Source organism: Catharus ustulatus, chromosome 12 (genome assembly GCF_009819885.2).
Source record: "Catharus ustulatus isolate bCatUst1 chromosome 12, bCatUst1.pri.v2, whole genome shotgun sequence".
NCBI lineage: Eukaryota > Metazoa > Chordata > Aves > Passeriformes > Turdidae > Catharus > Catharus ustulatus.
This window is the reverse complement of record NC_046232.1, coordinates 21,316,576-21,343,796: the sequence shown is the minus strand read 5'-3', so window position 1 is coordinate 21,343,796 and position 27,221 is coordinate 21,316,576. Positions and strand designations below refer to the sequence as shown.

Below are 27,221 nucleotides of genomic sequence, written 5' to 3'. Positions count from 1 at the left end.
AGAGAGAATCCTTCCAGTTCTGCTGCCTGCAGCGCTGTCCCCTTCTCCCCTGCCCTGCCCCAAAGTGAGAAAGCTTTATTCCTCATTTCTTTCTGTTTGCTCCCCAAGTTGTGACCCTCCGTGTGTCCCCTACCTGGGCATGTACCTGACAGACCTGGCGTTCATCGAGGAGGGCACCCCGAACTACACCGAGGATGGCCTGGTGAACTTCTCCAAAATGAGGATGGTGAGTGCTCCAGCCCGCTGCCGTGGCCACAGGGCTGATGTGGCTGTGACCACGACTGTGTCCCCTCAGCCTGCACCTGCTCAGCACCAGGAGGCCACACGTGTCCCCTGCACACATCTGGGCTTGCTCCTAACGTCTGCAAGAGACAAAAAGGCCTTTGCACGGTGCTGTGCTGGGTGCCCCTGCCCTCCTGGGCACTGGGACGGGCTCTCTGGGTGATGCTGAGCCATGAGCACCTGCTGGGCTCTCTGGGTGATGCTGAGCCACGAGCACCTGCTGGGCTCTCTGGGTGATGCTGAGCTGTGTTTTCTCCCTGCACAGATCTCACACATCATAAGGGAGATCCGCCAGTTCCAGCAAACCTCCTACAAGATCGAGCACCAGCCGAAGGTACAGCCCTGCCCAGAGCCAGGGGCACGCTCTGCTCCTCGCCTGCCTTCCCTCCCAGCACCTGGCAGCTGTGCTGGGGTCTGTTGGGGGGCAGGGGGTGGAGGGAGGCTCTGGGGGCTCCGCAGGCAGCTGCAGCAGAGGGTTTGCTGCAGGGGCAGCTCTGATGGGCAGGCTCGGAGGGTTGGACACGCTAACCAACAGCTCTTTGGGGGCAGCTGGGCTCTGCCTCGTGCTGGCGCTCCTGTGGTGGCTCTGAGGGCTCAGACACCCTCTGTGGCTTTGTGTGCCCGGGCTCCGGGGGCTCTGCGCCCTCCCAGCCCGCTCCCAGCCCGCTGCACCCCTCCCCAGGTGACGCAGTACCTGCTGGACCAGTCGTGTGTGATGGACGAGGAGAGCCTTTACGAAGCTTCTCTGCGGATAGAGCCCAAGCTGCCTTCCTGAGCGCTCTGTACACTCGCGATCCCACCCTGTACATAGCCATGGACGCCCTGGAGTGACTCCCAGTCTGTGCTTCTCCGAGCCCCCCGCCCCAGCCCGCGCTGCACCTCGCCTAGGATCCCCCGTTAAGGTTTAACGCATCCACACTCCGCTGGAGCCCCGGGTTCTTTTCGATGATGTCACTTTTGTCATTTGTCCCTCCTGGGGGGCTGGTGGTCGGGCAGGTGAGTCCCTGTGTCCCCATGGGCCAGGTGAGCCCTGTGTCCTTGTGGGCCAGGTGTGTCCCTGTGGGCCAGGTGTGTCCCTGTGTCCCCGTGGGCCAGGTGTGTCCCTGTGGGCCAGGTGAGCCCTGTGTCCCCATGGGCCAGGTGTGTCCCTGTGTCCCCATGGGCCAGGTGAGCCCTGTGTCCCTGCGGGCCAGGTGTGTCCCTGTGTCCCCGTGGGCCAGGTGAGCCCTGTGTCCCCATGGGCCAGGTGAGCCCTGTGTCCCCATGGGCCAGGTGAGCCCCGTGGGCCAGGTGAGCCCTGTGTCCCCATGGGCCAAGTGAGTCCCTGTGTCCTCGTGGGCCAGGTATGTCCCTGTGGGCCAGGTTTGTCCCTGTGTCCCCGTGGGCCAGGTGAGCCCTGTGTCCTCATGGGCCAGGTGTGTCCCTGTGTCCCCGTGGGCCAGGTGTGTCCCTGTGTCCCCATGGGCCAGGTGTGTCCCTGTGTCCCCGTGGGCCAGGTTTGTCCCTGTGTCCCCGTGGGCCAGGTGAGCCCTGTGTCCTCATGGGCCAGGTGTGTCCCTGTGTCCCCGTGGGCCAGGTTTGTCCCTGTGTCCCCGTGGGCCAGGTGTGTCCCTGTGTCCCCGTGGGCCAGGTGAGTCCTGTGTCCCCGTGGGCCAGGTAAGCCCTGTGTCCCCGTGGGCCAGGTAAGCCCTGTGTCCCCGTGGGCCAGGTGTGTCCCTGTGTCCCCGCGGGGCTCTGGGGCAGCACAGGGCAGCTCTCACTCGGGCAGCGCTGGCGGTGACATCCCACGGCAAACTCTGTAAGGTGGCAGAAGGGAACACATTAAAGGTTGTCCCTCGGTGTGAGCTGCCCTCTGTGTGTGTGCCACCCTCGTGCTGGCCGGGCACGGGGGGCCGCGGCTGCTGCCCTGCTCCCTCCGAAGTCGGGAAGATGGAAGCATCCCCTCGCCTCTCCTCGCTGCATCCAGCTCCTGTTGATATGCTGTAGATCCGTACCCTCGTGCCCACTCTGAGTACCATGACGTAGAGTTAGAGATGACGAGTGTTTTTATTACATCTACTGTAATCCTGGCTAACCACCCGCTAGCAGGATATAGTAATGTAGTGCTTATTCTGTGAATAGTACCTGGGTTTTTTACATTGTACAGTCCCTGACACGGTTCCCCGGCAGTGGCAGGCATGCTCCACTCACACAACACTTGCTGTAAGCAATACCTCGTGGTATGGGAATTCTCTTTCAAGCCCTAAAACTATTTCAACTTACAGCTTGTTTGGGAAAAAAAAAAAATAATATTTCCATTTTTTTTGTAAAAATATATGTTTCCTGATTACCTCTTGCTAATAAATCTATTCTATCTCAGGGTGAACCGGGGTTTGTGATAGTTTTACCGGCGGGAAAACGCCGGGCCCGGGCCCCGCCCACTGCCGGGGCCACGCCCAGGCCACACCCACAGAGTGACACGGCAGTGTCAATGCCACGCCCACGCAATGCCCCGCCCATCGCCACGCCCACTGCGTACCCCGCCCATCGCCCCGCCCCTCCCGCCCATTGCCCCGCCCCCTGGCAGCGGCTCGGCCCGTTTCGGCTCCGTTCGGCTCGGCTCGGCCCGGCTGGGCTCCGCTCCGTCCCGGCTCGGCTCGGCCCGGCCATGGGCTGGCCCGTGCTGCTGGCCGCGGCCGCGCTCCTGGCCCCCGCCGCCGCCTGGGAGCCCTCGGCGGAAGGTACCGGGGCACCGGGAGGGCACGGGGGACTTGGCACGGCCTGGCCCGGGCCGGCTCGGCTCGGCTCGGTCCCGCTGGGTTCGGGCTCGGCTCGGCAGAGCTGACGGCCCCGTTCTGTCCCGCAGAGGAGCAGCTGTTCAAGGCCTGGATGGTGCAGGTGAGCTCGGGCAGAGCCGGGCCGGGCCGGTGCCGGCGGTTCGGGTGCCCTGACCCGCGGTGTCCCCGCAGAACCAGCGGCGCTACGGCCCGCAGGAGTACCCGCGCCGGCTGCGCATCTTCCTGGGCAACAAGCGGCGCATCGAGGAGCACAACGCGGGCAACCACAGCTTCCAGAGTAGGAGCCCCGAGCCCCGCTGGCCACGGCCCGTGCGGCTCCGAGCCCCGCGCCCCGCTCAGCAGGGTCCCCTTTCATCCCTCAGTGGGCCTGAACCAGTTCTCGGATCTGACCTTCGCGGAGTTTAAGAAGCTGTACCTGTGGAGCGAGCCCCAGGTGAGTGATGGAGCAGGCTGGGTCCCCGTGAGCGGGGCTTTGTGTGTAAGCGGGGCTCTGTGAGCCGGGCTCTGTCTGTGAGCCGGGCTCTGTAAGCGGGGCTCTGTCCGTCGATGAGCGGGGCTCTGTCGGTGAGCGGGGCTTTGTGTGTAAGCGGGGATCTGTAAGCCGGGCTTTGTCTGTAAGCGGGGCTCTGTAAGCGGTGCTCTGTCTGTGAGCAGGGCTCCTTGAGCGGGGCTCTGTCTGTCTGTCGGTGAGCGGGGCTCTGTCTGTCCGTCGGTGAGCGGGGCTCTGTCTGTCTGTCCGTGAGCGGGGCTCTGTCTGTCCGTCGGTGAGCGGGGCTCTGTCTGTCCGTCTGTGAGCGGGGCTCTGTCCGTCTGTCGGTGAGCGGGGCTCTGTCTGTCGGTGAGCGGGGCTCTGTCTGTCGGTGAGCGGGGCTCTGTCTGTCCGTAAGCGGGGCTCTGTCTGTCCGTAAGCGGGGCTCTGTCTGTCCGTAAGCGGGGCTCTGTCTGTGAGCGGGGCTCTGTCTGTCTGTCGGTGAGCGGGGCTCTGTCCGTCTGTCCGTGAGCGGGGCTCTGTCTGTCCGTCGGTGAGCGGGGCTCTGTAAACCGGGCTCTGTCTGTCTGTAAGCCGGGCTCTGTCCGAGGGTGAGCGGGGCTCTGTCTGTGAGCGGGGCTCTGTCTGTCTGTCGGTGAGTGGGGCTCTGTCCGTCGGTGAGCGGTGCTCTGTAAGCCGGGCTCTGTCCGTCCGTGAGCGGGGCTCTGTCTGTCCGTCCTGAGCGGGGCTCTGTCTGTCGGTGAGCGGGGCTCTGTAAGCCGGGCTCTGTCTGTGAGCGGGGCTCTGCAGGGCCAGCACCCATCGCTGTGCCGCTCTCAGGTCACATCCAGGGCCACCAGCACCGGGTAAGAGCGAGGTGAGCCCTGTCCCCTCCCTCCGGCCGAGCTGGCCCTTTGCTGGCAGCCCCCTGAGCAGCTGGGGCACGGCACCCAGGGCTGCGGGCTGGCGCTGCCCTCTGGGCTCCCTCCTGGCCAGCGTGTCACCAGTCCCACAGCCCGGCCGGGGTGGCTGTCGTGGCCACTGGCCTGGTGGCCAGCTCACCACAGCCCTCGTGCCTCGCTGGCAGAACTGCTCAGCCACCAAGGGGAACTTCCTGCGCAGCTCTGGGCCCTATCCCGACTCCATCGACTGGAGGAAGAAGGGGAATTTTGTGACACCCGTGAAAAACCAGGTGAGTGGGGTGTGAGATGCCCGGAGGGGCTGTGGCTGTGGGCAGGGGCTGTGCCCCAGGGGCAGGGCTGGGTGCCAGGGGAGCTCCCCGAGCCACCCTGTGCCCCTGAGCAGCTGCCAGCAGCGAGTTTGGGGATTTTGGGGGGCTGGTGAGCCTGCAGCACCTCCTGGAACATTCCCTCTCCTGTTCCTCATGCAGGGGGCCTGTGGGAGCTGCTGGACCTTTTCCACCACGGGCTGTTTGGAGTCTGCTATTGCCATTGCCACGGGAAAGCTGCTCTCTCTGGTAAGGGGTTTTCCTGGGCTGGGCAGAGCCCTTTGGGGAGCAGGAGGGAGCCAGAGGGGCTGGAGGCTGCTGGGAGCAGGCATGGGGCCCCTCACTGCAGGCAGCACATTGGGACATGTTGGTTTTTCAGCTCCCAGGGGATTTATATTCCTGAAGAACTAGAAAGACAGTAGCCACTTACACAACTTAGCAGAATAAGTGAGGGTTGGGTGTGTTAAAAACAAACCTGACCTTTGGAAGACATTTCAGTCCTTCTGAGGGGCAGGGATGGATTCCTGGCAGGCTCGAGGAGGAATGCCTCTGGCAGCCAGGGCACCCCAGGCTGGGCCCAGGTCTCATCTGCCTCCCTGGGACATGGAGCCCCTTCCAGGTGACTCCTGGTGGGTGACAGGCAGCTGCATGGCTAAACCGGGGCTGTGGTGGCTGTCACGGCCAGCTGCACTGACAAACCAGCTCTCAGTTCCTGCTGTGGGGTTGCTTTTTGTGTCACTGCCTCTGAACACAGGTGTGGGGCAGTCCCTGACTCAAACCCTTCTCTTCAGGCAGAGCAGCAGCTGGTTGACTGCGCCCAGGCCTTCAACAACCACGGCTGCAGTGGGTAAGTCAGAGAGGGTCAGAAAGAACAGAAATTAAGGTATCTTACATTGAGCCTTCCTCAAGATCTGCCTTCCACACAGTGGACTGGCTTTTGTCTTCCCTTGGCTGCAACGTGTCTGGGAAAGCAACTTTGCATTTAGTTGCTTATTTAAATTTCACCCTCCCTCAAGGTTAGGACATTTCAGGAAATCTCCAGCGTTTCCCAACCTCTGTTGTTCCTCATTTGTTAGTTTTTATCTGAGCTGTTTCTCACCCACAGCTGTAGGCTGGGCTCTGGTGGGCTCTGGGACAGCGAGGGGGGTTCTGGCTGTTGTTCTGCCCCCGAGTCACACACGGCTCGTGGCACCACAGAAACCTGAGCTTCCCCTTCGGAAATTCCTCCTGCCTGTGCTAGAGACGGCAGAGAACTGAGTTTTCTGACAACTTCTGTTTTCTGTGAGATAAGAGACACTCAGAGCTGAGCAAAGCCACTCGTGGTGTTTTTTATTTTACTTGTGGCTCCTCCTTAGGCGTTCCCACATCAGCACTCCCTGATCATCTCCCTTTTCTTGCCTCCTGAGATGTGCTTCTGGCAGGTGGCCAGGAAGGGAGCAGCTGCTTGCTGGAGATGTGGGACTCTCAGTGTCCCCCAGCTAGGCTGGTGCTGTGTGGGCCAGCTGCCCTCACACTGTCAGGGCTCCTGGTTCTTCTCCAGGGATCTGGCACCTGGAGAGGGAGGTGTGACTGTGCCAGGCAGCGTGGGGGGCCAGGCTGGGAGATGCTGCAGGAACAGAGTTTGTGCCTCTGGAGGCTCTGGGATGGGCACTGCCCCTCCCTGTCTGCCTGGCTGGTGGCAGTGGTTTGCAGAGGGGGAAGTGTTGATGGCTTTGCCCTGCAGAAGTTGCAGTGCTGCCATCCAAACTCTGAACTGTTCCCATCCTAATGAACTGTTCCCATCCTAATGAACTGTTCCCATCCTAACTGAGCCGTGTTGTCTCGCAGGGGCCTGCCCAGCCAAGCCTTCGAGTACATCCTGTACAACAAGGGGCTCATGGGGGAGGACAGTTACCCCTACAGGGCCAAGGTACTCCCAGCACAGCCCTGGCCACCGTGGCACAGCACAGCCTGGCACAGGCTCCAGCAGCTCCTCTCTGTCCCCACAGAATGGCACCTGCAAGTTCCAGCCAGAGAAGGCCATTGCCTTTGTCAAGGACGTTATCAATATCACACAGGTGAGGTCCTGAGGCTCCTTCCCAAACCTCCAGAGAGCCAGGAGGAGGTGCTGGGATGCCCAGGGTGTGTTGGGCTCAGCAGCTGGAGCTGCAGCCTGTGTGCTCCTGGAGACTGAGCTGCTGGCACTCTCCTGAACACCCTCTGGAAGGTGGCACCAAGGAGCTGCTGGAGCCAAAATCCAGCCCTGGGCTCCTGCCTGCTTCCCACAGTGGGTGCACTGCAGAGTCCTGGTTCTCATCTTACAGCTCAGCACTTGTGTGTGTGCAGGCAGGCAGGGTTGTCCCCCCTGCCCTGGCTGCTGCTCCCAGCCCAGCCAGGAGGGGATGGGTGACCCTGCTCCTCTCCTGCAGTACGATGAGGATGGCATGGTGGAGGCCGTGGGGAGGCACAACCCCGTGAGCTTTGCCTTCGAGGTGACGAGTGACTTCATGCACTACAGGAAAGGAGTGTATTCCAAGTGAGTGTGAAGCTGGTTTGGAGAGTGAGGGCAGGGGGAGGGTGTGGGGCTGGAGTCACTGGTATCCATCCCTGTTTGTCCTGCTGGGTGCAGGAACACTGCACTGCATTCTCACACGTGTTTGATGTGATCAGCACACCCTGGAAAGATGAGAGCTGAGAGAGGCAGCACAGGGGCTGTTAGCCCAGCATGTTTGGAGAAACAGACAAATGCTGTGGAGTAATGAACGCTCAGTCACGTAGAACTGCAGGGAATACGCTCAGGGAGCCTGGGGACCTGCCCCAGGGAGCTCCCAGGAAGGAGCAGGTGGTGATTCCAGTGGCTTTGCTGCCCCAATAGCCAGTGGTGCCAGAGGTGAGTGCCAGCCTGGGCAGGTGTGAGCTGTGAGGGCAGGGACACACCAGAGGAACACACCAGGAGCAGTTATCCCGTGGATTTACAGTCTGAGGTGGGTTTAAAGTCAGAGTGCTTGGAATAACTGATGCTCCAGAGCTTTCAGCCCAGAGCAGCTGTTAACAGATTGAAAAAAAAGAAAATCTGAGGTGGATTATTGATCTTTTCCTATGCTGCAGTTTGAAAATGTTTAAAAATAGATGCTCTTGAGGTGGGAGCATGTACCATGAGCTGACTTGTTTCGTACCCCAAGCAGAAGCTTTCAGCAAGTGCAGTTTAAAGGTTGAAAATTTAGAGGAATCACATATTAGACCCAAGAGCTTGCCATTTCTGTGCAAAACGTGAAACAGTGCCCTTGAATTTCCGGTCAGTACAAGCCAGCCCTGGGAGGCACTAAGAGCTGCTGGTTTCATTTGGAAAAATTCCTTTGCGCTGTAGCTCAAAAGTCCATGGATTCCCTAACTCCAGATATGGCTGGTAATTCCAGAGTGGAAGAACAGAGCAGTGTCTCCTTTCCTTGGCTTCCCTCCCTGCCCTCCACAGCGGGGAGTTCAGAGCACCCCACAGTTCTGTTTGCAGATTGTGGTCAGGACTGCTGGCTTGACTAATGCCTGGCTAATTACTGCTGCTTTCCAGGCTAATTGCAGGCTGCTTTTCCTCTTCCCTGCAGCCCCCGCTGCGAGCACACCCCTGACAAGGTGAACCACGCCGTGCTGGCCGTGGGCTACGGAGAGGAGGACGGGACTCCTTACTGGATCGTCAAGAACTCCTGGGGCCGGCTGTGGGGCATGCAGGGGTAAGGGGAGAGGAACCTGGGCTGGGCCTGGGGAGAGACCCCCGGGCTGGGATCCCACCCACCCTCAGCCCCAGGCCACCCTCACGCTCTCCAGCTGCAGTTTGGACACTCGGGAATTGTCCCAGGCTGGGTGGTGACATGGCTGGTCCAGCCAGTCCTGGGGTCAGTGGTCCAGCCAGTCCTGGGGTCACTGGTCCAGCCAGTCCTGGGGTCACTGATCCAGCCAGTCCTGAGGTCACTGGTCCAGCCAGTCCTGGGGTCAGTGGTCCAGCCAGTCCTGGGGTCAGTGGTCCAGCAGAGCCTGGGGTCAGTGGTCCAGCCAGTCCTGGGGTCAGTGGTCCAGCCAATCCTGGGTTCACTGGTCCAGCAGAGCCTGGGATCACTGGTCCAGCCAGTCCTGGGGTCACTGGTCCAGCCAGTCCTGGGGTCAGTGGTCCAGCCAATCCTGGGTTCACTGGTCCAGCCAGTCCTGGGGTCACTGGTCCAGCCAGTCCTGGGGTCAGTGGTCCAGCCAGTCCTGGGGTCAGAGGTCCAGCAGAGCCTGGGGTCACTGGTCCAACAGAGCCTGGGGTCACTGGTCCAACAGAGCCTGGGGTCACTGGTCAGCCCTGGTGCCCAGGGCTCAGCCTGCATGTCCAGAGCTGCTGGTTCCCCTAGTTCCTCTCTCCTGGTCACACAGCCAGAGGAGAACAGGTTGTGCCAGGAGTGTTTCCAGCTTTTCAAGTGTTTGCAGCTGCAATTCTGCTAATCCTGGTTTGGGGTGAGAGGGGCAGGGAATGGCATTGCCTGGAGAGCTGCGTGGGAAGGACCTTAAAGGCCATCCAGGGCCACCCTGCCACGCCAGGGACACCTCCCACTGTCCCAGCTTGATCCAAACCCAGTGTCCAGCCTGGCCTCAGGGATCACAGCTGCTCTGGGCGCCTGTGCCGGGGCCTCACACCCTTCTGTGCCATGCTGGCTGTGCCAGAGGAGGGAACGCTCGCTCACACACATTTCTCTCTCCTTTAGGTATTTCCTCATTGAACGAGGCAAGAACATGTGTGGTCTGGCTGCGTGTGCCTCCTACCCCGTTCCTCAGGTGTAGGAGCACGGCCTGGCTGGGGACAGGGCTGGAGTCACTGATGGAGCTCCCGTGGCTGAGTGTGGAACGGGACAGGCAGCGCAGGGTGCCGCACCCACTGAGAGGTGTCACCTGCTGAGAGGTGTCACCTGCTGAGAGGTGTCACCCACTGAGAGGTGTCACCTGCAGAAAGGTGTCACCTGCAGGCAGGTTCCTTGCCTTGCACACATCTCCTGCAGCAGCACGACCTGAGCCTGCTCTCTCCAGCCAAACCCTCCCACGCTCCTGTGCCTGCCAGGTTCCCTCCTCCACCTGTCCTGACCCGGGACACCCGGGGGGGCAGCAGGGAAACCACACAGGCACTGATTTAGGGCACACAGAGTTCTCCCTGTCCTTCGAGTGGCTTTTTCTGCAATCATCAGGTGTAAATTTTAGCGATTTTTAAATTTTCTTTGAAGGCAATTTCCCTGTTCTTTAAAGGAAGGATGAGTGAGTGCTGTGATTTGTACACTTTTATCAATTTTCTGAAATGCCTGCTATTTTTTGTATTAAAAATCAGGGTATTTTAATGCATAGAGAAGAAAGAGGTGATTTTTCTTGTAACCCATCAGCGAAGACGCGAGAACCTCGGTGCTGATTCTGAACAGGCGCTGGGGAAATGAAGCCGCGTGTTAGCAGGGGCACGTCTGTGTTGTTTCACGCTGAAATCTGTCACTGACAATAAAGCTGCCTCGCCACTGGAGCACTGTACTGTGAGCTCTGAGCAGGGGGGACTGAGGGGCTCCGGTCCAGCACGCCCCAAGGCCGTACGAACAGGAGCGGGGTTAAGGCGGGGCCGGGGAGGGACCGGAGCAGGGGAGGGACCGGGGCTGGGGAGGGACCGGGCCCGGCCTGAGGGCGGCGCCGCCATTTCCGGCAGCATTTCCATTTCCGGCAATATTTACATTTCCGGTAGCATTTCCGTTTCCGCCGCCATGGCCCCCGCCCCTTGCGTCACTTCCGCCCGTCCCTCCATCCAATGGGAGCGCGGGGGTCGCTTTGGCGCCGAATGCGAAGCGCGCGCGGCGGGGGCGGGAGGCGGCGGGCGCGCAGGGCGCCCCCTGGCGGCGGGGCAGCCCCGCGATGGCGGCCGTGCCGCAGAACAACCTGAGGGAGCAGCTGCGGCGGCACTCGGCCCGCGGGGCCCTGCGCACCCCGGCACCGCCGCGGGACCGCCCGCCGTGAGTACCAGCCCTGGGGAGCGGGGCAGGGCGGCCGCGGCGCCCGGGAGGTGACGGGGGCTCGTCTCGTTGCAGGGGTTTCACCTTCAAGAAGGCGGCGCGGGCCGTGGTGGCCGCCTCGGTGCTGAGGGATAAAGATGTGAACACCTCGCTGGCGCTGCCCGCCTCGGCTCCGCCGGACGGAAAAGCGGCGGCGTGGGGCTGTGTCCTGCCCCGCAGCCCCAGCCCCCAGCCCGCCCGTGCCCCCCCGGGCCCCGCCGGGCCGGCCAAGGGCCCCGCGGCTCCGCGGGCCAGCGCCGCTCCCGCCGCCAGGCCCGGCCCCGCCATCACCATCGGCGACGAGTGGGATGACATCGACGACTTCGACCTGTCGGGACTCGACAAGTTCTCCCGGCCGCCCGTGGTGTCCCCCAAGGGGTTGCGAGCCCCCCGCAAGGAGCCCCCGCGGCCGAGCCCCCGCCCGGACCCGCCCGGCTCCCCCGAGCAGCGCCCCGGCTCGCAGGGCTCCGTCATCTGCCTGGAGGACTCGGCTGCGAGCAGCGAGAGCCCGGCTGCGGGGCTCGGGCTGCCCCGGGACTCACCGGCTGCTCCCCGGCGGGGTGAGGCCAGCGCAGGTAACGGGGGGTGCGAGGGTGCTCGCACCTGAGCTGGGCTGGAGAGTAACACAAACCTGCGGCGGCTCCCAGGGCCGGGCTGGGCTGGGCAGGAGGCAGACGGAGCTGCGGGCTCGGGGCTGGCGAGCAACCCTGCTTTCATTCAGGTTCCTGGATTCCCTGGTTTCATCCAGGTTCCTGGATTCCCTTTTGGTCACCCCCGGCCTGGGAGCAGCTGCTCGTCTGCTGGACTTACAAAACTTCCCACGTAGCATTCCTGAAAGGATCAATAATCTATAGGGATGTTATGGAGAGAAGAGCACTGAGAAAATTCATACAGGAGAGACTTAAAACCGTCTTACACCTAAATGAAATGTTAAGCCAGAAAATGTGATTTCTCTCCATTTTTAACACAAACATAATAAACCCCACAAAAGAACTCCAGCCCTCAATTATGATCACAAAATTCCTGCCTGTCGTTGCTTTGGCAGCTCTGTCCCACAGAACTGCTCTATTTTACTTTCCTTACCTGCTGTTGTTTAAAACTCTGGACCTTTGTTTGGGAAATTAATATGTTTATGTAACTGACTGTTCTGGGATGCTGCCCTTCCACTGAATGGTGGAAAGATCTATGAACTGCATCTCTGCTCTTAATACTTTGTTGTGTTTTCCTTTCTCTGTGGAATTAATTTTAGTAAGTTAATGACAGTGACCTTTCTCTGTAGGATTTGTCTTTTAAGACACAATACATGTACATTTACCTTCCAGTTCCAGCACAGGGACTGTGCCAGCTGATGAGTCTGCACTCTTCTAAGGCTGGGATTTAGTGTAATAGGAGCTTTTTATAGAAATAGGCTTTTTATATAAATACTTTTTATAGAAAACCTTTGCAGAAAAATAGACCTCTTCAGTGTTTACCTTCTTCCAGGACAGGTTCAGCTGTATCAGTTTTCCACTTAAATGAGCGTGTGTGGGGAATCATCAGTCTGTTTTTAATGAGGGGAGAAAAGGGAGCAGTGAGATTTATCCTTTAGAAGTCAGAAACTGTATCAAACAGTGTTTTGAGATCTGGCTGCTGTTTTTCCCCTCTGTGGCAGGCTGGGTGTGCACTGTTACCCAGCATCAATGCACTTCTCTTGCAGCTGCTGGTGCTGAAGGGGGTCGGGGCCAGGAGCACCAGGGGCCTGGGAGCAGCACCCCAACACTGGATGAGGCCACCTGGCCCTTGGCTGAGCTGGAGGAGGATGACCTGGACATCATCCCTCCCTCCCCTGAGGAGGAGCTGCCTCCCTTCTCCCCCTCTGTGCAGAGTGCCAGGTAACCAGAGTTCTGCTGAAGCCATCTGTGCATCATTACAGAGGTACCAAATCCACCCAAAACTGCTTGTTCAGAAGGTACAGACTGAGCTGGTGTCTCTGCTGCTTGGCAGCTGCAGTTAAGGCTTTGTCAAACACTGATTTTGTGGCTGATGTTTTAGCTGGCTTTCACTTCAGAAAAAAACAGAGTCACTTTTGTAGTGGGATGGGGGAGAATTACTGGGGCAAGATTCCATGTTGGTACACGGGATGAGTGACTGCTCTGCTCAGGCTCTGCCTGGCCCTTCAGGAGTTTATCCTCCCACACATCTTAAATCCCACTGTTCCATGGGAATGCCTCAGTGTACAGATACCTGTGCTTTAATGGCTCTTTCTTTTGGTGTTAGCAGTGTTTTCAGAGACTCTCCCACTGGTGGAAGATGCTCAGCTGGCAGCTCTGAGGCCAGGCAGGAGAAGGACCCCACATCACATCCTGCAGGTGATCCCAGTGCAGGGGATTCAGGTACACAAAAAGCTTTGGAATCTCGTATCTCTGATTTTGGGAATAGCTTGCAACTATTTATTATCCTGTGTAATCCAAGAGCACTAACTAACAGATGGAGAATTAACATCTGTAGATGGAGAGCTGACATAAATCATTGGATTATAGACAGATAAAGGGTAAAAATATGTAGGTTCATTGAGTTCCTGCACACAGAAACAGTTCCTTTATGCAAATGGGCTAAAGGTACATCAGAAGCAGATAGTTCAGACTGATTTACTGCAAGGTCTGTGCTCTGGGAGAGGGGTACCCTCATGACACCTGCTGTGACGGCAGTGACAGTGCTGACCTCCCTCCCTGGCAGGTGAGGCCGTGCCCGTGGCCCCGCAGCTGCTCAGAGCCATGGAAGCCATCTGTGAGCTGGTGGATGCCATCCCCCTGCAGGAGCTGCAGGCCCTGGGCTGTGCCAGAGCCCTGCTGCAGCACAGGGACCTCAGGTAGGCTGGGCAGGGAGCTGCCTGCAGGTGTCCCCAGCACACTGCACAGCCAGGCAGGAGGCGAGGAAAAGCTGGAAACGCTGGCTGAGGGAGGGAGCAAAACAGCCCAGAGTGCTGCAGGTGTCAGCAGTGCCTGTGTGCTGCCACAGGGGAGGATGCAGCTCCACAGTGTGGAGCAGCAGCAGCTGATGTGATGTGGTGTGACCTGCCAGGTGTCCTCCTGCCACAGACACTCAGCTGGTGCTGTGTCCCCTCTGGCTGACTGCAGGGATGGAGATTCCTCCTGATAGCCCTGAACTTGTCACCTTCCAATGGCATCACTGCTGCCACAGCCTGCTGCTTTGTCACCTGTATCCCTGAACTTGTCACCTTCCAATGGCATCACTGCTGCCACAGCCTGCTGCTTTGTCACCTGTATCCCTGAACTTGTCACCTTCCAATGGCATCACTGCTGCCACAGCCTGCTGCTTTGTCACCTGTATCTCTGAACTTGTCACCTTCCAATGGCATCACTGCTGCTGCTTTGTCACCTGACGGCACAATTCTTGGACAAAGCATTGGGATTTGGGTTACATTTTTGCTGGACTGGGACTATGAGCTGCTGTAAATGTTCTCAGTATAACTTACTTTATTTCTCATTGCTGTAGTCAGACATAATCTTCAGAAAGTACCTAAAAACATGATTTGGTTCAGGCATACTTTTAACTTCAGGTTTTGCCTCTAAAGATGTATTTTTTATAATCTACCTTGCCTGGATCTGTTCCTTTCTTTTAGGAATTCTTTTATTTTATATCTTGGTAGAGATGATGTCACAGTTTTGTCCTTGGTTTCTCCTGGTGGTATTCTCTCTCCCCTAGATTTGTTTGAAATCATTTTCAAACATGGTGACTCAGAACACGGTGGAACATATGTTAATATGTTTAATAGCAGTGAGACAAAACTGTTTAATGAATTTACAACCTGGTAAATCGTTGCTTGTGACTAAATATATTTTTTTCCTTCTTCCTTTCCTTGTCATCTCTCCCAGGAGAAGATTGCTGGCTAATTCTAATTCTGTCAGTGTGAACCAAAATGGCACAAACACCACTTTTCTTAGAAGCTGGAAGTCTCCTGTGGAGAAGAGCCCTGCTGCAGGCCCAGGTTCTGGCCCAAACTGGAGCTTCAGTTCTGACAGGAACTCCCCCAAATCCACAAACCTCCCATCAGTGCTTTCTGTTCACTCCAGCAACTCTTCTGCCAAAACAAATCAACCCTTGGCCGCCCCCTGTGCCTCGGAGCAGGGTGCTGAGGAGCTGCCCTGCCCCAGGGGAGGTGCCAGGGAGGGAGCTGCCCCCAGGCTCAGCCTGCAGTCCTGCCCCAGCAGCTGGGACCAACCTGCAGGAACCAGGACTGGGAGGCAGCCCCTGAGCAGCACAGCCCTGAGGGCTCAGAGCACAGCTCCCAGGGCCGGTCCTGCAGGGAACAGCCCAGGGACAAACGATCCTGACTTGGACCTGGAGCTCTTGGACATCGACGACTTCGACGAGGACTGGGAGAGCCCGGGGGCTGCTCCAGCCCCGGCCACGCCTGTCACAGAGGGGCCTCCTGCCAAATCCCTCCTGTCCAGGATTATGTCCAGAGCCAAAGGCTCTGTGGGATCCAGTCCTGCTGCTCCAAAGCCAGCCCTGCTGATGGCCACAAAGAACCATCCAGGTGAATTGTACTGCTGAGGATTACTGGGTTTTTCCATTTCTAAATTCTTTTCACTGCCACCTCACACAGGGGCACCATTTCTTGAGTTATTCATGGGTTTAGGTCTTCAAAGAGACAGGAGCAGCTGTTGGTAGCTGTAAAGTTGTTTATTGCAGAAGCACATTAGTCTCAAAGGCAGAATCCAGAATGTTAAAGTTTTCTGCCAAAGGGTCCTGAGTATTTATTTTTAAATCTAAGACCAAGTTACTTTTACAGATTATATCAATGCCTTTGGTTTCTGTGGAAGTTTCTTTTGGTTCCTTTATAACAAAGTCATCTTGGGTTTTGTTTTTTTTCCTCTAAATGATGCCATACTTGAGCATTCTCTTCCTGTGCAGGTTTCAGGCTGCTGGAGGATGAAGCTGCTAAAATTGGAAATGAGGGTGTTTCTGTGTTTTAATTAAATAATGATTCTGCAGTTTATGGTTCATAGCTGTACAAGGGTTTTTGTTGCAAAATGTTCCAAAATGGGTTTGTGGAAGCAAACTCAGTCCCCCTGGGGCCCAGGCTGGTCAGTGTCCTTTCAGCTCTGGGCACCTGTGCCAGGGCCTGCCCACCCTGCCAGGGAATAATTTATTCTATAACTTGGTGTCCTAATTTACTCTAATTACCTTTTCTGTCTCCCAGATCCAGTGGTTCATAACCCTGCACTGGAGCATTTCAGGGGTATGAAATTCCCCCACTCTGCAGAAATGATGAATATATTTCACAAGAAGTTTGGACTGCACTGTTTCAGGACAAACCAGCTGGAGGCCATCAATGCAGCTCTGCTGGGGGAGGATTGTTTCATCCTCATGCCCACAGGTACATGGGGTACAGACCTGCAGCTGCTTTTGCAAGCCTTGGGACAAGCTTTTCTCTTCCCCTGTGCCTTTGTGCTGCTGGAATTCTGTGACTGCAAGATTTCAGGAGTATTGGTGCACTGGGGCATTTTGAGTGAGGAGATTGAATTTCTGCCTTCCTTAATAATTCCCACAGTAACTCCTTCTTATCCTACAGGTGTCACTTTGTGACAGGAGTTGGTAGAAATAGATTGTTTCCAAAAGTGCTGTAAAATGTGAAATAAGAAACAGGTCTCCATGCCTTTTCTCTTGATGTCCAGCACTTGCTGTGTTTGTCTCATCCTCACAGGGGGAGGGAAGAGCTTGTGCTACCAGCTGCCAGCCTGTGTCTCTGCCGGGGTCAGCATTGTTATTTCTCCACTGAGGTCGCTCATCATCGATCAGGTCCAGAAGCTGAAGTCTTTAGATGTAAGTTCCAGCAGCTTTATTGAGTGAAACTGCAGGTAACTGGATTAGAAATCTGAAATTTTGCAGCAAATCTTGTGTCTCCCGAATATAAACTGCATAAATTGATTAGATGGACACTATGAATGGCACAGGAAGTTGCCTGGGAAGAACTAAATTGGATGAACTCCAGTCTCTTGGCAGCGTGACTGCTGGATTTATTGCTGCTCCTTGTGTTTGCTGTTAGAGCTGTGCTTTCCAGAGCAGGGGCTGGTTCTGAGATCCTGAGAGCTGTAATCACTCACCTGCACAGGAGCAGCCTGACAGTGCAGCAGGAGTGAGCCCTAAGAGTTCCTGATGAGGGGGTTCAGGAGGTGCTGAACATCTCTGGGAACATGATAGAGCAGAAATGCAGGTGCAGGAGATCACAGGGCCCCAGCATGGTTTGGGTTGGAAGGGATCTTACAGCTCATCTTGTTTCACCCCTCACCTAGCCCAGGGTGCTCAGATGTGTTCCCAAGGCTGACTGCTTAGGAACTGGTTTGGAATGAGAGGTAGGGCTGGAGGTTCTTCTGTTTTGCATGTAATAAAACTCTCTATGTATGTTTATAATTTTTTAATGTAGATTGCTGCAACATACCTGACTGGTGACAGAACAGATGCTGATGCCTCAAAAATCTACATGCAGCTGTCAAAGAAGGACCCTGTCATAAAGCTGCTGTATGTCACCCCTGAGAAGGTCTGCACTTCATCTTCAGTTGTAAAACCACAGGGAGGGATTGCTGTGAGCTGCTAAAAAACTGTACTCACAGTAGGCTTCTGGGGAAAAAATGCTGGGTTTTATAAACTTGTTAAGAATCTATAGAGATGTGGCTAATTTCAATCAGTAATTAGCCAAGAATAAGAACTGACTGTAAAATGTAATTCCTAAAACAAGCTCCCAAGCCCACCTATTTCAATCTGCCTTGATACACACTAGTGTTAATCACAGTCCAATAGCTGCTCAATGCAGACTGCTCTGAACAAGGTAATACAGGAAAAATTGAGCACTGTCAGGTTGGTGGCACATTGTCAGAGCCTGCCTCGGGCTGCACTATGTGCTGCCTTAAAAATATGTTATTGCACAAGAGCTTTGTGTGCTGATTGTGTTTCTCTCCTCAGCATTATTGTCCCCTCTGTTTCCTGACATAAGTCATTTAGATTTACTGAAATTTCCTCAGGATGAGGGGCCTTGGGACAGGTGATCCCAGGAGCTGTGGGAATCCCACACCAGCTGCTGGGTTGGAACACAGCTGGCTGTGCCTTGAGGACTCAGCTGAGCGGTGCAGGGTGGTTCTGCAGCCTGGGACAGCTGTTTGTGTGCCCTCAGCCAGGCCAGCTGGCACTGCTAGCCCAGGTATTTTGCTATTGGCACTGTGCTGTGTCCCAGGTGTGTGCCAGCAGCCGCCTGATGTCCGCCCTGGAGAACCTCTACGACAGGAAGCTCCTGGCTCGTTTTGTCATCGACGAGGCCCACTGTGTCAGCCAGGTAAAACCTCCTCTTGTCTTTAGGAATGCCACTGGAGCCTTGGGTTTAACTTTTATATTTTTCAGCATCTCTGCTGCTTAGTGTGTAACTCTGAAACTTCATGGTAGGTGTTAGTAAGTTCTCTTCACAACGGAGTTGGACAGAATAATTCCATTCTAGCAGAGAATCAAGGACCCAAAAAGCAGAAACAGCAGTGAGGGAAAGGGGCAAGGCAGGGGCTGAGACTTCATAGCCTGGGGCTGTGGCTGGATAATTGACCCCAGTATGCAAATTATAAAAAGTGTGAAATTTATAAAAGTGTGAAACTCGTGCCCAGGATCCATCTGGGATTTGATTTGGGTGCAGCCCCGGCCGGGCTCTTGCACTGCCCAAGGTGGATCCTTTCAATAAATCCCTATTTTATTCCTTTTGCTCTGCCTGGTCTCTGTTCCAAGTCAGCCTTTCCAGGCAACATCTGGAGCATTTGACCCTGTTGCAGTGAGGTTTTGTTTCCCTGCAGTGGGGCCACGATTTCAGGCAGGACTACAAGCGGCTGAACGTGCTGCGCCGGCGGTTCCGCGCCGTGCCCATGATGGCCCTGACGGCCACCGCCAACCCCCGCGTGCAGAAGGACATCCTCAACCAGCTCGAGATGCTCAAACCACAAGTGTGAGTTGCTCTGCAGCTTTCTGAATCCTTGTGTTGCTGCATCTGATGAAGTGAAATTAAATTAAATGCATGCCTGGAATTTAATGGGAGGCAGATCAAAAATATTAACATAAGAAACCAAAAAACTTACCAAACCCTTTCTTACATGATGAGTAAAGCTGTTTAACACAACATAATTATACCCATAAGGCTGATGAGCACCATGAACTGTCACATTTCAGGTTTACAATGAGCTTCAACAGGCATAACTTGAAATATGATGTGTTGCCCAAGAAGCCAAAGAAGGTGGCGATGGATTGCTTGGAATGGATTAAAAAGTATCACCCCCGTGAGTACTGAGCAGCATGGTGCCCACAGGCCTCTCCATGAACCACTTCTCAAGGCACTGAAAGCTTTGATGGTGCTGTAATAATGATACATTTACCAGAAATGCAAGGTGGAGGTAAAGTGATGTTAATGAAAATGGGAGTCAGATTTATGTGCATTCTAAAGTTGAGAATTTAAGATGGAAAAGTAAATTTTAGTGATGCTCTTGAATAACCCTTCTGGAGCCTGCCAGAGCTTTTAGGATCATGTCTTCAGAGCATAAAGGTCACCCAATTTCTTAATTGTTTAATTGTGTTGGTCTGCCTATCTTCAGAGATTCCCATCTTTCTAGGCTCACTTTGGAGTGCTGCAGCTCCTGCTGCTGGAACTGGATTACACCAAGCTCCCTCAGAGCTTCTCCCATGCTGTACCCTCAGAGAGCATTTACTGAGCTGCTCTAACTCTTGAATTATATAGATTTAGTTCATGTATTCTAAATCCTGAGATGAGGAAAACATTTCTTTATTCCACCTCACCAAAACCCCAAAAAGACTACATAGGAAAAACTGTCAAGACTATCTGATACTAATAAAATAAGTTCTCTAGTGAAGCAGTTATATCTTTACTCTTATCTTTATTCCAGCGGGGAGAGGGCAGTATCTGCTTGGCAGGTTGAGCAGGGACAGGAAATAAAGCTGAATTGCAGTTCAGGCTTCTTTTCCCCTGTTGGCAGATGACTCTGGGATAATCTACTGCCTGTCCCGGCACGAGTGCGACACCACCGCAGCCATCCTGCAGAAGGAGGGGCTGGCTGCCCTGGCCTACCACGCCGGCCTCACCGACTCCAACAGGGACCTTGTGCAGCAGAAGTGGGTTAACCAGGAGGGCTGCCAGGTGAGGAGAACCAGGAGGAAAAGGGAGGGAGGTCTGGGCACTTCTGTCCCTCTTGGCCTGGGAAATTATCGGGAAGTTGTGTGGTGTTATCAGCAAATGCCTGCAGGATTGAATAACTGATCCCAGCAGACCTGCTGGGCACAGCTGCCACCTTTCACTGGGAGTTCTGTGAATTAAAGGTTGTAGCACTACCCCAGCAGGGAGCAGCTGAGCAGTGCAGGGCTTCAGAAACAGCTCCTGGCACTCTGCTGAGCAGACACTGGAGTTTGGGGCTTTCCCTGTGTCTGGAGTGGCTCCCCTGGCAGGAGGGGAGGTTGTTGCTCTGTTGTACTTGTTCTGCACAGTTACAGCTGGGATTCTGGGTCCTGGTCTGCTCTCCAGGCAGTGCTGCAGGAGTAAAGTCCATAGAGTGTGTCTGAGCATTGGTGTTCTCCCAGGTGATCTGTGCAACCATTGCCTTTGGGATGGGCATTGACAAGCCCGATGTGCGCTACGTGATCCACGCGTCCCTTCCCAAATCCATCGAGGGCTACTACCAGGAGTCTGGCAGGGCTGGCAGGGATGGAGAGATGTCCCACTGCCTGCTCTTCTACAGCTACAGTGATGTGACCAGGCTCAGAAGGCTCATCCTCAGTGAGTTCTCCCCTGGGAGCTTGGAGGTGACAGTCACATTGTCCCTGGTCTCGTTTCTCCTCTTTCACAAGTGCCATGGATAGTTCAGCATTGCAGGGAGGGGAGAACTGGGAATCCTTACCTCAGTGGATTTCATTCAGGTGGCAGGAGCAGGACTTCTGTCACTTGTACTTAATTTTAGTCAAAACCACTTTGGTTCACAGAGCTGTGGAATTGTTAAGGTTGGAAAGATCATCAAATCCAACTGTCAGACCAACTCCTCCCCCTGTTCATCACTAAAATGTGTCCTCAAGTGCCACATCCACATATTTTTGAGCACTTCCAAGGATAGTGACTCTATTCAGGGCATCCTGTGCCAGGGCTTTGCTACCCTTTCCATGAAGAAACTTCTTGATATCTAATCTAAACCTCTCCTGACACAACTTGAGGCCAATTCCTCTCATCCTGTCAGGCATACCCTTCTCTTGACTTTTGTCATTCTAGGCTTATTTTCTCCAGTTCTCTAAAACCTCAGTGATAAAAGCTGTCCTACATCTGTTCTGCACTAACACCTTTTCTTAAGCAAAGCCAATATTGCAGGTTTTTTAAACTGAACCAATTTTTTTCACAGTCCATGAAAACGCAGAGGTGCAGCTCTAACCAAGCACTGAATTTGCTGTGTTTCAGTGGAGAAGGATGGGAACAGCCACACCAGGCAGACCCACTTCAACAACCTGTACAGCATGGTGCACTACTGTGAGAACGTGGTGGAGTGCCGCCGTGTCCAGCTGCTTGCCTACTTTGGGGAGACCAACTTCAACCCCACCTTCTGCAAAGAGCACCCAGAAGTGATTTGTGACAACTGCAGCAGGAAGAAGGTAAACCCCACAGGTTTTATTTGTACTGGTCTTAAACCAAATTTGTACTTAGTTGCATCAAAAAGTGGTTATGTGACCTTTGAAAAGGCAAATGGAGAAAAGGAGAAAAGTCCTGTATTTTTGTGAAGCTTTCAGGTATTTTCAGGGTTTAACCATGAACTTGTGCTGCTCCTGTTCCTGTCAGAGGTATAAGGATGTTCCTGGGAGGAGGCAGGAGCTTAGATCAGATGCACTGCAGTGACTGTGGGGAAATCCCTTCAGCTCCTGCCCTGGTGTTTTTGGGACAGCTTTGTGCTGCCAGAGCAGCACGAGGGCCACACGAGGTGTGCACTGCCGAAGGGATCCAAACATTTGGGTTATGCAAACTTAGTGGCAGGAGCAGAAGGGAAAGCAGCTCTGCAGGCCCACAGGGAAGGGATCCTGATCTGTTTTGTACCTGTGGATTTTGATTCTCAGCTCTGTGTTTGAAGCACTTCCTTACACAGCTGAGATTGGAACAAAATTTGACCAGGAAAATGCATATTCAGTCTCCTTTTAATGTGTTTGGGAAGTGTAAGTTCTACAGCTCACAGGATAATTACAGGAGTGCTTCCCAAATGATTTACCTTGATTCCCAGTATTTACCCAGCAATCTTGCATCTCACTCTACACAAATAACCCCAGGCAGATGATACACAGTCAGCTGGACTAGTTTTGTACTGTCACATCCAGAATCCCTGTGCCTGTATCACTGTAGGAAATCGCGGTCTCTTTATTTGGAACAGCTCAATTCACAGCTGGGAAAAGCTCAGTCCTGAGGCTGTCAGTAACAGCTTGGGTGAGGGCAGAAGCACGTGGTGGCAGGTGCTATGAGGTGTGGTTTGACAGGATTACAAATCAAGGAACGTGACGGAGGATGTGAAGGGCATCGTGCGCTTTGTGCGCGAGCACTGCGGCCCGGCGGGGCGGGTGAACGGCAAGAGGAGCGCGGGCTCTGGCAGGTACACCCTCAACATGATGGTGGACATTTTCTTAGGTGAGTCTGTTCTCCCAGAACCTCCTGAGTGACCTGCTGCACAAACCCCTGACCAGGAATCAAGAGGGTTGTGCAGTGCCAGCAAGTGTTTAAAAAAATGTATTTTGCAAAGTTAATGTTCCCAAGAATCTCTTGGTGGTAAGTGATCCAAAAGAAATGAAACTGAAGAGTTAATCCATTTCAGGTTGCTATAGTGACAATATTGGTTTTCCAGTGTTTAAAGGCATTTTTGAATGTGAATGGGCTGCCTTGGGAATCTCCCACAGGTCTGTAAGAGTGTGTACATGTGCTTTGTGAGCACGGGCTCATCTCTGCTTTCTGTGCACAGGTTCAACGAGTGCCAAGATTCAGTCTGGAATATTTGGGAAGGGGGCTGCCTATTCCAGGCACAATGCTGAAAGGCTGTTTAGAAAACTGGTCCTGGACAAGATCCTGGATGAGGATTTGTACATCACAGCCAATGACCAGGCAGTGGCATATGTCATTCTGGGAGAGAGAGCCCAGGCTGTGCTGGATGGGTCACTCCAGGTGTGTAGCTGTTTGCTTTCTTGAAGGCCTTGTTTTAAGGAAGGTGCTGCAGTTTTCCTTTAGCATATCCCCTGGGGCAGCTTAAACACAGTTTTGCTCCAGCTGAACTAATATCTGGTAGATACAAGGAACAGAATCCAACGTGTGTGATTCCTATCCCAGTATTCCAGTAATGTTGTGGGACAAAAAGTGAGTTTGAGAGGCTTGGAGAGGTTTAAATCTTTCTCTTTTTCCCCACCCGTCTGATTCCTGCTGGGCAGTGAAGGAAAGTTCTGACCCCCATAGAAAGATGGCTAAGAAGGACCAGCACTCCCTTCTTCATTTTCTACTCTTTCCTAGTCATTGGTGAGATCTGATGGAATAGGCACTTCATGAAGGGCATGGAACAGTCCCAGGTTCCTTGAGGCAACACCTCCTCTGCACTAGTGCTGTGTTTGGAGCCCTCAGCATTACCCCAGTGACCTCTGAAGCCAGCTGGGCTCTTTTCCCTCTCTCTAAACTCCCAGCTCTTTGTAGAAGAAACTTGGGTGTGGTTGAGTAACCTGTAAAAAATTATTTTAAAATGTCAGTGAGGGTGTGCAGGAGCTCCCTGGCAGGAGCTGTGGATGGCTGTTTTTACAGGTGGAGTTCCATGAGACAGAGAGTGCCAGTGCCATCAGAAAGCAAAGGGCTTCCATGGCAAAGATGTCCCAGCGGGAAGAGGTGGTTAAACAGTGCCTCAGTGAACTTACAGACACCTGCAAAACCCTGGGCAAAGTCTTTGATGTGCATTACTTCAATATTTTCAGTACTTCCACCCTAAAGAAAATAGCAGGTAAGGTCGGGTTTCTCAGAAGTCCTTTGGGGCCTCTGCATAGAGGGGCACAGAAAGGAATTCATTTCCTTCAGGATATCTTAATAAAAAGTTATTTGTTTGACATGTCTGAGGGGTCCTTTGTGTTGCAGAAACCTTGTCCTCAGACACCGAGGTGTTGCTGCAGATCGATGGTGTCACAGAAGACAAGCTGGAGAAGTATGGTGCAGAAATCATCAAAGTGATGGATAAGTACTCAGAGTGCTCCTTCCCAGGTGTGCTTTGTACCTCCACATGTACTTCCTGCCCAGTGCCTTTCTCTCCTCCTCTAGCAGATGTTTGATTCAGAAGTTACCATGATTTAATCACAAATAACCAATTCTTAGAGTTCAATAATTCAGAACACATCTTTCTACTTTCCCACTAAGTAAATCCAGGGTGTCTCTGAAAGGCTGGGGCTGGGGCAGTGCAGAGGAGGGGAGGAACAGCCAGGACAGATGTTTTGTGTGCTGGTGTCAGTCTGACTGCCCAGGTGGTTCCTGACTGAGCTGTCCCTCCCTGCCTGTGTGTAGAGGACGCTGCCTGCCCAGGTGTGGACACGGCCCCGGGCAGCGCTGGCTCTCTGGGCAGCGATGCTGAAGCAGAGGATGCAGGTACAACCTCCAGCTATTTTGGCAATAACACAAACCAGAGGAGGAAAAGGAAGCGGCCACCGAACTCCAGGGACTCCAAGAGGAAAAAGACGAGTGCTGGTGGCAGCAGCCAGCAGTTCCAGCCCAGAGGGTACGTGTGGGGTCACTTAGCACTTGTGATGGTCCCAGAACTGCAGTTATGGCCTTAAATAACATTTAAATTATCCATGTGCCTGGTCAGAACTGCTCCACCGTGCTTTTCTGCAGGTTTGGTTCAAAAAGCTGCTGAGGAAGGATCTTTAACAGCTGTTCTCACACTTGGCAGCCACAGGCTAAGCAGCTAACACTACATTTCAGTGTTCTGCCATAGCCAGCGTTAGCAGGCTGACCAGGTTCCTTGCTTGAAATCATAAAGATGTCTTAAAACTTTGAACATTTGATGGAATATTTGAACTTCAGCCCTTTGTTAATTCAGATTCTCCCTCTGATTGTATCATGCAAGGGAGCACCTGCACCTGCTGTTGGTTGGTGTTGAGCAGCTAAGGCACATCTGCCCCTTCCCAAGGCTTTCTCCTTGCCTAACCCATTTTTCATGGTTCTGCTCCCTGGTTTTTGTAGCAAATGGTTTTCCCAGCCCAGCAGGTTTTGTCCCACCCTTGGCACTTTCCCGTCTACTGGGATGTGTATCATTGGCTGCTGCTGCCTCTGAAGTGTCACTTGCTGTTGCTGCTCACCCTTGGATACATCCCAGAGCAACAGCTGCACTGTTTGTATTTCAGAGGTTGTTTTGAAGCCATGTGTGTTTAAAAAAAAATATCTATTTTACAAAATGAGAGCATAGTCCTCTAGAAAATGCAGTGGGGTGCCCGTGTGAGCGCAGGCTGGTGCAGGAGCCAGGCCAGGTGACACAGGTGTCTCTCACACCTTCTCTGGTTTTTGCAGTGGCTACAGCAGGTACAGAAGGACCAAGAAGCAGCCGAGCTCGAAGGCTGCAGCTTCCTCTGGTGCCAGCACCGTGTCCTACAGCACTGGTGGAGCTGCTGGGAAGCTGGCCATGATGGCACTGCCCAAACCCAAATCCAGGAGCTTCCTTCAGCCTTCCTACTCCGTATTTTAACTGAGAAACGCCATTAGCGGATTCATTTCCCCAAGACGGAATCATTGTTTATTAAATTTTTGTTTCATTTGCTGCTGCTAAACCTTCTGGGACTTGTGTATTTGTCGGTACAAAAGCTCACATTAAATAAATATTTTTTTAACTTGTCGGTTTATTTGGGCCTTTGTACTTGTGAGTGGTTCTAGAAACTCTCCCCTGCTGGTGGCACTTCTCCCTGTGCAGTCCCCTCAGGGACATGATGGGGACCACAGATGCTGGGGGCTGCGTGTCTCCAAAGCTGTGCCTCCTCTGTCCTTGCTGGAGAGCTGGGCTGCTCCTCTGGAAAGGGCAGGGTGGGAACGAAAAAGGTAAGAAATGTCTTTAACTTTCCCCTTTGCCTCCCCACATCCTGGTACTGGGAGTGCCTAACGCTGCCCTGGGTGTGCTTTTTTTATTCAGTTAGCTTTTTTTTCTTTTTACAGCGTGGACCTGTCAGTGCTGTGGCACAGGGTGCGGGAGCTGCCCTTGGGCGTGCTGTGCTGCCGGCCCAGCCACGGCGGTGCTGCTGCGGGCCCTGAGGGGCGACTGTGCCTTCTGTCAGCGCCGTGCCCTCAGGGAGAGCCCTGAGGGGTGGCTGTGCCCTCAGTGAGAGCCGTGAGGGGCGGCTGTGCCCTCAGTGAGAGCCTGAGGGGCGGCTGTGCCCTCATTGAGAGCCATGAGGGGCAGCTGTGCCCTCAGTGAGAGCCGTGAGGGGCGGCTGTGCCCTCAGTGAGAGCTGTGCCCTCCGTGAGAGCTGTGAGGGGCGGCTGTGCCCTCAGTGAGGGCCCTGAGGGGCAGCTGTGCCCTCAGTCAGGGCTGTGCCCTCAGACAGAGCCGTGAGGGGCGGCTGTGCCCTCAGTGAGGGCCCTGAGGGGCAGCTGTGCCCTCAGTCAGGGCTGTGCCCTCAGACAGAGCCGTGAGGGGCGGCTGTGCCCTCAGTGAGGGCCCTGAGGGGCAGCTGTGCCCTCAGTCAGGGCTGTGCCCTCAGACAGAGCCGTGAGGGGCGGCTGTGCCCTCAGTGAGGGCCCTGAGGGGCAGCTGTGCCCTCAGTCAGGGCTGTGCCCTCAGACAGAGCCGTGAGGGGCGGCTGTGCCCTCAGTGAGGGCCCTGAGGGGCAGCTGTGCCCTCAGTCAGGGCTGTGCCCTCAGACAGAGCCGTGAGGGGCGGCTGTGCCCTCAGTGAGAGCCGTGCCCTCAGTGAGAGCCCTGAGGGGCGGCTGTGCCCCCTGAGGGGCGGCTGTGCGCTCGGTCAGAGCCGTGCTCTCAGTCAGGGCTCTGCCACCTTCCGCTGTCCCCGGCTGCTCCAAGCCCCAGTGTCCAGCCTGGCCTTGTGCACTGCCAGCGATCCAAGGGCAGCCACAGCCGCTCTGCTCCCGCTGTGCCAGGGCCTCACGGGCTCGGGGAGGGATTCCTGGGCCCCATGGCAGTGACCCTGCCCCGCGGCGGCGGGAGGCCGGGCGGTGCGGCGGGCGGGCCGCGCTGAGGGCGGGACCCGCCCGGGCCGCCCCGCCGTGCGGGCGGGAAGCGCCGCTCCGCCCCGCGCGCGCCATGGCGCTGTCCCAGCCCGGGCCGCAGGAGCCCGAGGAGCCGTCACCGCACACCCGGCAGCAGCCGCAGGTCCGGGGCAGCGGGGACCGCCGGGGCCGGGAGGGACGGGGACTGAGGTGGG

The 27,221-nt window shown here is 55.0% G+C and overlaps 3 protein-coding genes across 7 annotated transcripts in view; all 3 read left to right on the top strand.

Annotated features, from left to right (window-relative positions):
• Positions 1-2,647, top strand: part of RASGRF1 (Ras protein specific guanine nucleotide releasing factor 1) — a 34,515-nt gene extending 31,868 nt beyond the window's left edge. Inside the window, exons 25-29 of the mRNA XM_033070615.2 lie at positions 109-226; positions 548-616; positions 965-1,350; positions 1,672-1,831; positions 1,991-2,647. Coding sequence (XP_032926506.1) covers positions 109-226; positions 548-616; positions 965-1,057 — 280 coding nt within the window. The 3' untranslated portion in view covers positions 1,058-1,350; positions 1,672-1,831; positions 1,991-2,647. The remainder of the gene's footprint in view (positions 1-108; positions 227-547; positions 617-964; positions 1,351-1,671; positions 1,832-1,990) is intronic.
• A 268-nt stretch (positions 2,648-2,915) lies between these two features.
• CTSH (cathepsin H) lies at positions 2,916-10,262 on the top strand. Of its 4 annotated transcripts, none has more exons than XR_004419232.1 (13): positions 2,916-3,002; positions 3,128-3,159; positions 3,231-3,336; positions 3,422-3,492; positions 4,616-4,720; positions 4,919-5,005; positions 5,548-5,603; positions 6,584-6,665; positions 6,745-6,813; positions 7,165-7,271; positions 8,335-8,460; positions 9,469-9,645; positions 9,697-10,262. XR_004419232.1 is itself a non-coding variant. In XM_033071069.1 (12 exons), exons 1-12 carry the CDS (start codon positions 2,930-2,932, stop codon positions 9,542-9,544), a joined length of 990 nt encoding a protein of 329 aa, XP_032926960.1. In that variant the 5' UTR covers positions 2,916-2,929; the 3' UTR covers positions 9,545-10,262. The 4 variants fall into 4 exon arrangements, 1 of the variants encoding a protein (XP_032926960.1); XR_004419230.1 differs by having other exon boundaries at positions 9,680-10,262; XR_004419231.1 differs by having other exon boundaries at positions 9,469-9,662.
• A 791-nt stretch (positions 10,263-11,053) lies between these two features.
• On the top strand, positions 11,054-25,683 carry BLM (BLM RecQ like helicase). Of its 2 annotated transcripts, XM_033071070.2 has the most exons (20): positions 11,054-11,354; positions 12,476-12,650; positions 13,036-13,151; positions 13,495-13,627; positions 14,655-15,319; positions 15,986-16,162; positions 16,490-16,608; positions 17,210-17,323; positions 18,014-18,112; positions 18,612-18,760; positions 18,982-19,088; positions 19,800-19,960; positions 20,398-20,593; positions 21,260-21,450; positions 22,318-22,465; positions 22,794-22,993; positions 23,615-23,807; positions 23,939-24,061; positions 24,359-24,569; positions 25,361-25,683. In XM_033071070.2, the coding sequence occupies exons 4-20, from the start codon at positions 13,533-13,535 to the stop codon at positions 25,533-25,535; spliced, it is 3,123 nt and encodes a 1,040-aa protein (XP_032926961.1). In that variant the 5' UTR covers positions 11,054-11,354; positions 12,476-12,650; positions 13,036-13,151; positions 13,495-13,532; the 3' UTR covers positions 25,536-25,683. The 2 variants fall into 2 exon arrangements, with proteins under 2 accessions (XP_032926961.1, XP_032926962.1); XM_033071071.2 differs by lacking the exon at positions 11,054-11,354 and having other exon boundaries at positions 12,614-12,650; positions 13,039-13,151.
• Positions 25,684-27,221: the final 1,538 nt, after the last annotated feature.

Coding starts and splice junctions, on each gene's coding strand:
- CTSH (XM_033071069.1), top strand. CDS start 2,930: ATGGGCTGGCCCGTGCTGCTGGCCGCGGCCGCGCTCCTGGCCCCCGCC. Junction 3,493..4,615: donor ACCTGTGGAGCGAGCCCCAG/GTGAGTGATGGA, acceptor CCTCGCTGGCAG/AACTGCTCAGCCACCAAGGG. Junction 5,006..5,547: donor CGGGAAAGCTGCTCTCTCTG/GTAAGGGGTTTT, acceptor CCTTCTCTTCAG/GCAGAGCAGCAGCTGGTTGA.
- BLM (XM_033071070.2), top strand. CDS start 13,533: ATGGAAGCCATCTGTGAGCTGGTGGATGCCATCCCCCTGCAGGAGCTG. Junction 18,113..18,611: donor AGGCCCACTGTGTCAGCCAG/GTAAAACCTCCT, acceptor GTTTCCCTGCAG/TGGGGCCACGATTTCAGGCA. Junction 23,808..23,938: donor CACCCTAAAGAAAATAGCAG/GTAAGGTCGGGT, acceptor TTTGTGTTGCAG/AAACCTTGTCCTCAGACACC.